A 10,868-nucleotide genomic window follows, 5' to 3' on the forward strand; every position below is an offset into this window, starting at 1 on the left:
AGTGCTTGTCTTCTCTCTCCCTCCCTTTCTCCTTGTCTCTCTCTCCAGCCGCCCGTCCTCTCTGTGTTGGGTAGACATGCTTCCAGCAGCCATACACTGACCTACATCACAACTCCAAATCTGCTTGTGATGCGTAATTGTGGTTTGCCACAATGTGACATCACTTTATCTGCTGAAAGTTATTTTTTGTTGATGATCCACGCCTTTAAAAACAGCTGGTGGTAACGGGGGTTTGGTCCGAACCATCACCGGTATCCTCAACCTATGGCTTTGGTGCGGACCTTCATGTTTTCCTTTATTATCCATGAGTCAAAGTTATTCTGGCTGAAGTACCCCCACCTCCCTAAATATCCAGTTTCTCCTGCAATCGGATGTATTTTCCTAGAATCGCAGGCATTTCTCAATTTCGTTGGGGGGTGTGGTCGTACTTTCTTATATGACCAGTCTAGTCTCGTTTCCGAAGTTTTATTTAACCATTATCTTTCCGTTTAGCACCCGATATGTGTAGACGTAATGTGTAACGAGGTTTTTTTTTTGATTCGGTGTTGAAGTAAGCCGGTACATCCGGGTTTTCGAAATAGTCTCGGATCACAGCTTGAAGTCAGGTCAGGAACAAAACTGCGCGATGCTCGACCAGGTTGTTAACATTGCGGCGGTTACAGTACTGGGAGTTCTTGAGCAAGGTAAAACCGCAATCCCACGTGCATTTTGAAAATAATTTTTGTAATTTGAAAACCTATCGTAATTCACGAGGTGATTTTTTTCTCACAAAGTTCATTATTGTGTCATTGTTTTTTTTCAAGTGCGCTATTCTGGTTTTATCCTAGCAATATCGAGTTTTTGGAGCAATACTGCCAGTAGCTAGTTACAGGTTTCTCACCAGTACATCTACGCGTTTTATAGTTATTAATGTCATTCAGGTTATACCTTATTCCAACAGATCGAATATAGATTATTTGAAAAGCTACGTACGGTGGTCTTATTTAATTTGACTATCAAATAATTGCCAGAATCCCCTATACTAAATTACGGATTTAAAGTTCATCGTGACTGGATGCATGGAAAGTTTTGTTTAATGCAGTTTTAAATTTGAGAATACAATGGTTCACTTGTTCTGCAGTAGGCAATGTGCATACCTGGTCTTCATTGTACCCACATTGCGTCTTGTATAGGAATCCCTATCCCGAATCAGTGCAACTGCGCTTTCTCAGATTTAATACCCAAGAAAGATATTAATTTTGTTCGGTTGATAACAGTTTCTGTCCAGTATCACTACTCTTGAGTAAATACGCGCCTCCCCGTTCTAAGCAATCGCTGTATGATCGGTATGGAGGTAATTCGCGTGCTCTTTGGACTCAAGTGGTGCTTTAACTAGTATTTTTATACTGACGTAATAAATCAGTTGTAGAAATTAGACCCGCACTCACAAATAATTATTGCGTGTATATTTTCAAGCAGCAATGTGCGCGTTTCGGCGAATGACGTTCACGCCGTATGTATGCTCACTGTGAAACAAGTATTTTAAAACTAATTGTAACCTCTACTGTAGTTATAGTATATGGCGTCTTTTTCTTCCTGGTGCTAATAATGAATAAATAGAGGCTGTGACTTAGTGGGAGAACGAAGGTTTAGCCAAGAAACAATAATTTATTGCCATGTAATGCGCTCACTCTTCTTCTTTTGTGTGTGTGTGTGTGTGTGTGTGTGTGTGTGTGGGGGGGGGGAGCTACATTCATGTTATAATTTTGAGACATAAAGTCCAGGTGAAAATGGTAGTGAGCCTATGTAGGTAATTTCCAGCAGCATATGATTTAGTGTGGTGCTTGTTATTCTTTGTTATGTCTGGTGTGATGACCGCTTCGTTCTCTCTCCCAGCCTATTTCTCCTTACAGGTGATCTACGCCAGACGTAAGTACTCTGTGTCTCCTCCAAGTACCACCGGCCCGCCTGAGTTTGAGAGAGTCTTCAGAGCTCAGTTGAGTGGTTTGTGCCACACACTTACACTCAGCTGGACGAACTCCATGTGCTCCTATCCAGACACACCCTGGCATGCTCAAACACACATGCACACTCAGTCAACCCATATTTGAGCTCTTTCAAACTTACACACTTGTTTTGCAAGCACTCCCTTAAACGCTGTCAAATCCATCCAAACACAGCGTGCACAGTAATACCCATAGTTACTATTTTAACTAGTTATTAGTATTTGTTCAGTGAACTGAAAGTGAGTTTCTACAGACAAGCAAGGGATGCAAATTGAAGGTTTCCAACACCTAAGCTTGGCTTACTGTCATATCATTTTTTTAAGATAGCATGGATTGCGTCTCCCCAACAAAATGGCTAATTGCTTCTCATTTCTGCAGAACACTGACCAAAGTGTGCGTATGTGTGTATATATAACTAGGTTTTATAACAGTGGACACATCTATTACCTCTTAATAATAAAGGGGGGGGGGGGGGGGGGGGGGTAATCAATGATTACTGTTAGTAGCCAGTTTGTGTAACACTTGCATTTACTTGTCAGTGAAAGCTAAGGACAGCTGTTGATTGATTACTGGCCTTTGTTTGTTTGTCTCTCACAACATGCCCTCTCAAAAACAGATGTGTTAAAAACAACACGTAAATATGTCATTTTTTAACATGCATCCATTTTGTGTTACTTTCAACGCAGTCTGTGTTAACACATATTGTACATTTGTAGCACTAAATGTGTTGAAAATAACACAAAAGTAGTAACACAAAAAGTGTTACTTTGTACATGTACTTTGTGTGTGTGTGTGCGTGTGTGTGTGTGTGTTTATCATGTGTCATTCTCAAAAAATGTGTCTCTGATTTTCCCAGAGTAAACTGCTCAGAGTACTTTCCCATCTTCATCTGTACCCTCTGGGTGACTGGAGTCTTCCTCAGCCAGGGTGAGGGTTTGTCTGCCAACGTCGCCGTAATGCACAGCGTCACATCAGTAGTGATCTCATGGAAAAGTCACTCCAATAAAAATTACATTGGAAAAAAGCAACAAACGAATTTCATTTTTCAAAAGCTCTCGGTTAAAGGACACCCCAAACCCCAAATATAGATGATGCTCAACACCAAGTTCTTCCCAAAAATTACCTTTTAATTGCAGTCATACGCGTGTGAACTGGTCTATGTGAGTATTGTACTAGCTCATTAGTTTTACTCCCCATTTCTTTGAGCATTCATAGAAGCTGAAGTCTTTTGTCGTTATGCTGTTAAAGCACAAACGGACATAGGCGTGACCTTTTTAGCGTGTTTATCTTCCTCCTTCTATTTCTGGAAATTTCAGACGTTGGTAATGAAGAACTGGAGGTATAGTGGCGGCAGTTTTACTATGTATTTGCACTTGATTGATTTCGATTTACACATTACTGTATAGCCCATTAAGGCTGAAATCCTGCGTGATAGTAATTGACAATGACAAAGGAGGGAGAACTTGTCCAAATGAGGGAAATTTTAGTAAACTTTTTTATTCTGAGGACTGTATCATATTATTTTATTAACACATTTACTTCCTGTGCACGCAAAATTTATTTTCATATGTGAGTCTGCCATCGCAGGTGCCTGGTTTCTATGCCTGTGTTTCTCTTATCTCAAATATTCATATTAGAGAACACAATACCATATTTGGAAATAGACAGATAACGAGCTGTATAGTTCTCGACCTGAAGTGGACCAGTGATATTCAGTAGTAGATTACCAAGTTTTCATTTCAATACAATTTCATTTTGATTTTTTAAATGGATTTTGATTTCAAATTTTGAACAACACTGTTCCATAAAAACAATATATTATACTACAAACTACTATGAAAAATAAAAAATTGTTCTAAGGTATTTTAAACCAGGAAGTTTTCATATTTCAGTGGTCCTGACTTCTCCCTCCCTCTTCCTCTCCCTCACGACTTGCTGTCTATTAAATCATATTAATTAAAACAGGAATTCATCAAGTTGATTATACATTGATAATTACTGAACTGATGATGATGATGACCACACAAGCAGTAAGCGTTTATTAGCCCACTTTGTATTAGCTCGTAGTTTTTTGAGATGATGATGTAATAATGAAAGTAATTTTAATGACAGCATGATTAACTGGCCTACTGTAGTTATGACTTTTTTTTTGAGCCTACACTTTTCAGTCTCATGTATCTGTGAATTAACATGGCTAGCAAAATCAGTAGACCTAAAATTAGTGCCTCTGATTTAGTAACAGGTAGGCCAACAAGAGCACTTACAATTGTCTCAGCACTGTATTGTAGTTACATTCACATGGGTTCCTGGGTATAAATTTTGACTTCCACTTAGCGCAGAACAGATATCGGAGGCGGAGGCGCAGTAAAGATGTTCTTTATTTTTTTCTCCCACAGCTGCTGCATCTGTCTGCGGGCTTCTCTATCTGTACGGACGACTCATGTACTTCAGGGGCTACTCTGAGTCTGCACACAGCAGGTAGGGGGGTGGGGGGTAGGAGGAGCAATATAAAAAAAAAACACAAAGAAAACACTGAAAACAAAAGATTGGGACCAAAAAAAGCAAAGGGGCTTCATTGGCAATGCTTATAGGTCTGAAAGATTTTAACGGCCAAGCTCTCGTCCCTGGCCTTGACCCATTTAGAGAACTGGAAGTGATGTGCGATAACACTGAGACACGGTTTGTCCTTATCTGGTTACAATCTGAAAGATAAAAGTGACAGGAAACGGTGCTTTCCTTGACAGAAGGCTGTACATGCTTCCTTTTTGCAGATAGGACAGTGCTTTGCTTCAGCACCCCCCTGAATATGCCCTTTTTGAGCACCATGAGTGTGAACAAACCAACACCCAATATCTGAGGTGACGGGATTTGGGCTTGGCTTCGAGTTCAAGAAAATAATTCAACGGAACTCTTTGGGGAATTTTGCTGAAGAAAATAATTCAATGAAACTGTTTGTGGAATTTTGGTGATACTGTTGTTTGGCATGTAAAGTTGGCTGGGTCAATGGATTTTATCTCTTGAAGCACAAATTGAAATGTCAATTTCCTTCCATTGTTATTTTATGACCCACATTGGCAATTACATTTTATGCATGTAGCAGACACTCTTACGCAGAGTGAATCAGGCTATTTTTTGTGTATATTCCATTCATACAGCTCAAATTAACTCAGGTTGAGTATGTTGTTCAAGGGTACAACAACATTCCTACCTGGAATCAAGCCTAAAACCTCAGTGTTGCAAGCTCCCTTAGCGTCATGCTACTACCGGCTTTTGTTAATTGAACGCAGTCAGAGCACCAAATTCATTTCAGACAGGATATTGGATAAAACCAGTGCTGTGGCAACAGCCTCTTTGTTTTTCTTTGTAGTTACTGAAAACTCATGAAAGTCATGTGATGCAAGTTAAGAAACCTGAGTTTTAGTGTTTCTCACTCTGTCTACTTCTCTCTCCCCCTCGCCCCTTGTCTCTGCAGATTGGCTCCCCTGTACTTCAGTGCTAAGGTTCTCTGGTTGCTGATTGGCCTGTCTTGTCTAGGAGTGCTGAACTCCATGTGTCAGCTGTACCTGGGGCTGGATGTCCTGAAACAGCTCAGCAGCTTTCTTTTGCAGAACTGAGATGGCGGAGAGAGGCGAGGAAGAGGAGCACAAAAATAGGAACTAAGCAGAATTGGACGGTAGAAGGCCAGGGCTGCTAAATTCTCCATCCTCGCACAGCTTCTCCCCTGGCTCAGCCCAATGCACAGTGTGACATCATGAGGCTTTTTTATGGTTCTAGAATGCTGTCTTGTCCTTGAGTAACCGACACCATAACCAAGCTTTCATTTCAGTATCTTGGAGAGGAAGGAGAAAAAAAAAAAAATGAAATGCCCTGTTTTCTGTAGCATACATGTGATACTGAGGCTAACATTTGGACCAATATTATTTGTTTGTTAATTTACATATTCAAATATATTTGCATTTTGAAGTGTGTGTTCATGCTAACATGGGTAACCAACAATGGCATAAAGGCTGATGATGTACATACAACTAAACCAGCCATGAGTGGTTCAGGTTTAAGCCATTCACCTGGATTGTTGTGTCACTGATGTTAATATATTCATTATTTTTAAGAGGAGAAATGTCAACCAGGAGTAAGACAGTAGTTCTATGTATCTAGCAGGAACAAACATTTTCGACCATTGCACTCCTCTGCTTATACACAAGGAAAAAACCCCAGGTTATCAAATGAAGACACAATCATGACAAAACAATACAACAATGAATCTCTGTAAGCATATCACACTGGGCTAACCTTTGTAGCTGAGATGCCAACTTGCTCCCCATGACATCGGCTTTCCAAAAATACAAAACATGATTTACACTGTATCATGGAGAACCTATGCTGATCCCGTAGGATGTTTTGCAAACATCCTCACTGTCTCTTTTTCAGACCCTGCTGACCTTGTCTGCACAGTAAACAGAGCCTGTTTTCCGTTCAGCCACGCTTCTGTAAAACGCTTGTTATGTTCGCTTGCTCTGTGAGTCTACGTGCTTGTCTTAATCCTGAGGTGGAGCTGATTACAAACATGGGATATAGCAATGTCTTCTGACATAAAATAAATGGAGGAATGCAGGTTTAAGGGATACTTTTGTAAATGGAAATTAATTTGTTTCTCAGAATATAATTCGTACTATATATAATCACAGATAGAGCACAAAGAAATCAATCGATCTCAAAGTCTTAGGTTTTCATAGATCACAAAATTGATTTTATAATTTTTTTCCTGTCTAAACACTTTCTTTAGAGATAAAAAAGTGCTTAGACACTTTCTTCATTGGGTAGGATGCCAGTGATAGTAAATAAGATTGCTCACTGATCGCTGCAGTTTATATATTTGTGGGTTGTCTTTATTAAGATAATGCAAATAGTTTTTGTCTTTAAAGACTGATGCATTCGTGTACATATGGTTTGAATACCTTGCTCTGGGTTTAAGTTACTTTTCTTACGAGTTTTCGGCTATGTTTTGTGTATCGTGGGAACATGTCTTCGTGAAATACAAACATAACAATTGTGAATTCTGTTTTTCTTATTAATGGGAAATTGCACAGACCAAATGTTGGCTATTGTGAAAGTAAAATACTTTTTGTAAATGAGAAATTCAAAGCTTCAAACGTGTGGTTGATTACCTGTGAAAGGTGACGTGGTAACATGGTGGGTTTTAAAATAGTGGCTTTGTGTCATGGTATTATAGGCATAGTAGGCCTATGCTTGGGAGGCCTATGTTTGGGACAGTGGGCTATGTTTGAGAAGGATATTTCTCACACCTGTGGTGCTATAGCCTACTCAATATGTTGTGCAGTGTTACAGAAAATATGATTTAAACATTTGATACACTACCATATAATCTAATACTTGTTTTAGGATGATGTTTAGAATTTTATTTGGTAATAATTTCCAGTGAAGCTTACATGCATAATAATACCAAGTGTTAATTAAACCTCCCGGTGCAAAAACTAAGGAAATTAATCACAAAAAAACTCCTTGTACAGAGTATGGCCATTTCACATACCATCATGACCATCTTGGGAATGATATCTAGACCACTACACTATTAACGACAAGGCTTAATTCTACACAGTGCTAACATTTAGGTTGTCACTACTCTGAAGACTATGAATTAGACTCATTGAGAGAAGGCTTGAATCTTAAGCAATCTACCCAGCGATGAGTACATGTTGTCTGAAGTAAAGTTGAAACATACAGAGCTGTAGCAGTTGTCAAAGATCTGTGCTGATACCCCCTGATGGAGGTCAGGCTAATTTGTTTCTTTTCCTGTCTATTGAGGCTTTCGACAACCGCAAACATTTCACTCAAAACGTAGTTTTTGTGATTCATAGATAAGTTGCAACGGTTGCAACCTGTTGCTCGTTCTGTTAAGGGCATTTGCAGAGCTGTGCTGTACTGCTTATCTTTTGCCTTGATGCTATGGGGCGACATAGCTCAGGAGGTAAGACCGATTGTCTGGCAGTCGGAGAGTTGCCGGTTCAAACCCCGCCCTGGCCGTGTCGAAGTGTCCTTGAGCAAGACACCTAACCCCTAACCCCTAACTGCTCTGGCGAATGAGAGGCATCAATTGTAAAGCGCTTTGGATAAAAGCGCTATATAAATGCAGTCCATTTACCATTTACCATGCTCGAAATCCTCGCGCCCTTAAATCTGTGATGAGATATACACTTTCAGCTCTAGATGGTGCAAGAGTACTGTTTAAGATCTACCAATAAGGCTAATCATTTTATTCGTGCAACAGGACCATAGGCCTTCTAAGGTTCACATAATTATCCTTCCAGATTCTTTACAACGTTTACCCAGTTTCACCAAATGTTTACTGGATTTTTAATACATAGCCTAGTTCTGCAAGTACGGAATCCCCCTTAAAATATAAAATACATATATTTTAATGAAATTACGTCGCTATTTTGCACCAGAGCATATGTGAGGCTTCAGCTTCCTCCAGACATGCAGTGGCGCCAAATGGATATTAAACTACGTCGACTCCAAGTGAAGACTGTTTATTAATTAACTACCATTTCTGGGGGAAATAACCATTCTTTAAATAAATAATTAATGTTTTCGTGTTAAACAGTTCACACACGCACGCAAGCACACACACGTAACTCTGCTGACCGAGGTACATATATAAATGTTCCTTATTTATGCTATTCTCGCGTTTGCCTTAACTATTTGAGGATGGATATTTGAAATTTTTATTAAAATACAAATGGCGTCAAAGCATACACACAGCGTCATACAGCGCTGGTGTAATTCATTCCTGGACAATCAACAATATAAAAGAAAAGTCGCGTTGTTTAAAAGTATTAGAATCACAAAAGTCTCAACTACACAGACTTATGTTTTTGACTCTCCTCTTACAATCAGTTTTGTGGAAACCACTTATGTGGTAGAAACACTGCTCTTGTGGGTAAGTGATTAAAAAACGCTGAAGTAAACACATCTGGCAATCCAGGAGTGGAAAATGATTCCACATGGAGATGAAACATGCAAACACATCTGGGAATCAAAGAATCTGTGCACATAACGCGCTCCTGTGGAACGCTGTCAACGGCCGTCGTCTCCCGCGGCAACTAATATGCGTTCCACTGTCACCGTGGTGACGCGCATGCATATTGTAACATTACAAAAGTAAACAAAGTGACAGGAGCCAAAAAAATGAGGCGATTCTTTGATCTCTTTAGCCTTGTCTGCTCAGTGTTTTTGATCCTTTTTCAGCTGTCAGAGCCTTGACATCCCCTGTCCATGGGCTGACTTTTAATCTCTGCAGAGAGCCGTGGAACGGTGGGTATTACTCACTGAAGATGTAAAAGGAGCTTTCATGAAAGTGCTTCTGGCGCAGATCTTTGAACACATCGATGGATGATCATTAAGGGGATTTTTAGCTGATAGACAACCAATTTTTTTTCTGTGTAAGAGTCAGAAAAGCCGCTTGAAGCAGAATCACGGAAAGTCACCTACATTGCTCCACCTGGGCTGCCCGGTATGTAGCTACTACTATTTCTCTGAGTGTCTGCGCCAGCAGTCTGTATAGCTGCATTAGGTGCTCAGTCTGGTCAAAGTAGTCAGCTCCTGGTCACTGCTTATGCTTTTGGAGTGATGTACAGATATTCACTTAATCAGAGTGTGTATAAAACAGAGAGAAATATTCAGTGGGATTTACTTTGGTCTGGCTGAATGCCAGACCAAATGACCTATGTTCAATGAAAGGAATATGTAATAATCCAGCATCACAATTATCAGGAGTTGATTGTAGCTCCATAATGAACTCTTTAGCACTGATACTGTTCTCTGCTTCATCCTCAGAGTAACTCCTGACGACGCCAAAAAAACTGGGATGTCCATTTTGAAAGCCATATGGGATAGGCTGGGAGACTCCTCCCCCAACAGGGGGAGTGGCTTCAGTAGCATTCCGCCTCTCTGGGGGACCTCATACATATCCCGTTACATCTTGGACTACAACTCCCGCATGGCGACGCTGGGCCTGGACGGACCCCCGACCCTCTCCCTGGCGGGACGCTCTTTCACGTTCGTGGAAGGCCGCTGGGTGTCCTCCAGCCCCGGGGAGAGCTCGAAATCGAGCTCCAGGCTCCGCCGGCTGAAGCAGAGGAAGCAGGCCCTGGAGGAGGAGAACAACGCGCTGAGGCTGCGTCAGGAGGTGCTGATGGACATGCTGTCCGAGGCCGTGGCCCAGCTGGAGGGGCTGCGGCAGGAGAGGAGGACCGGGCAGCGTCCTCTGCCCAAAAAGGTCACCTTGGTTACTCAATGAACCACGCCGGTCATTAGTGTCCATCGACCCGTCTGCTCCCACCATGGTCTAAAGCTGTGCTCCCAACATTTTCACCCTGGAATTTCATGCCAGACTGCCTCTCTCTGTACGTGTGCTCTGACAAAAAGGCACCAAGGTCCAGGTTCAAACTAAATGCAATGTGTTCTCCCTTTAGGTTATGAATAATGAAAGTATGTCTCGTTTTTTTGTCTTTCTGTTTCTTTGAATCGCAGTGACCACTGAAATGCCTTGTGCTGGAGAAGTGTTGTCAGAACACTTGCTCACTCATCTTCATTATTGTATAAGGAAAGAGCTCACTGCTATAATTTCAATAGACCGTTACATGACAGGGTTACTTTTTACACTGAGCTTTAATTTTGTTTTACTGAAATAAATCTCTTTGTTTTCCATTACTGTTTTTACTTTGAACCAATTGCAGGGCATTGATAAGTGCATGATGCAATACACAGAGCCAATTACACGTGTCACATTCACAAAATATGAGTTTCTACGCTAATAAGGCACAATCAGTTCCATAAGCCATTTTGGACAGACCACCTGAAAAT

The 10,868-nt window shown here is 40.8% G+C and overlaps 2 protein-coding genes across 2 annotated transcripts; both read left to right on the forward strand.

Moving 5' to 3' along the window:
• The first annotated feature begins 317 nt into the window (after positions 1 to 317).
• On the forward strand, positions 318 to 7,121 carry ltc4s (leukotriene C4 synthase). Its single transcript, XM_064325866.1, has 5 exons — positions 318 to 683; positions 1,876 to 1,975; positions 2,842 to 2,912; positions 4,382 to 4,463; positions 5,458 to 7,121. The coding sequence occupies exons 1-5, from the start codon at positions 626 to 628 to the stop codon at positions 5,597 to 5,599; spliced, it is 453 nt and encodes a 150-aa protein (XP_064181936.1). The 5' UTR covers positions 318 to 625; the 3' UTR covers positions 5,600 to 7,121.
• A 1,573-nt stretch (positions 7,122 to 8,694) lies between these two features.
• On the forward strand, positions 8,695 to 10,868 carry LOC135250044 (protein chibby homolog 1-like). The gene is made up of 3 exons (XM_064325867.1): positions 8,695 to 9,317; positions 9,451 to 9,516; positions 9,840 to 10,868. The coding sequence occupies exon 3, from the start codon at positions 9,871 to 9,873 to the stop codon at positions 10,300 to 10,302; it is 432 nt and encodes a 143-aa protein (XP_064181937.1). The 5' UTR covers positions 8,695 to 9,317; positions 9,451 to 9,516; positions 9,840 to 9,870; the 3' UTR covers positions 10,303 to 10,868.

The sequence above is a fragment of the Anguilla rostrata genome, chromosome 3 (genome assembly GCF_018555375.3).
Source record: "Anguilla rostrata isolate EN2019 chromosome 3, ASM1855537v3, whole genome shotgun sequence".
Classification (NCBI taxonomy): Eukaryota; Metazoa; Chordata; class Actinopteri; order Anguilliformes; family Anguillidae; genus Anguilla; species Anguilla rostrata.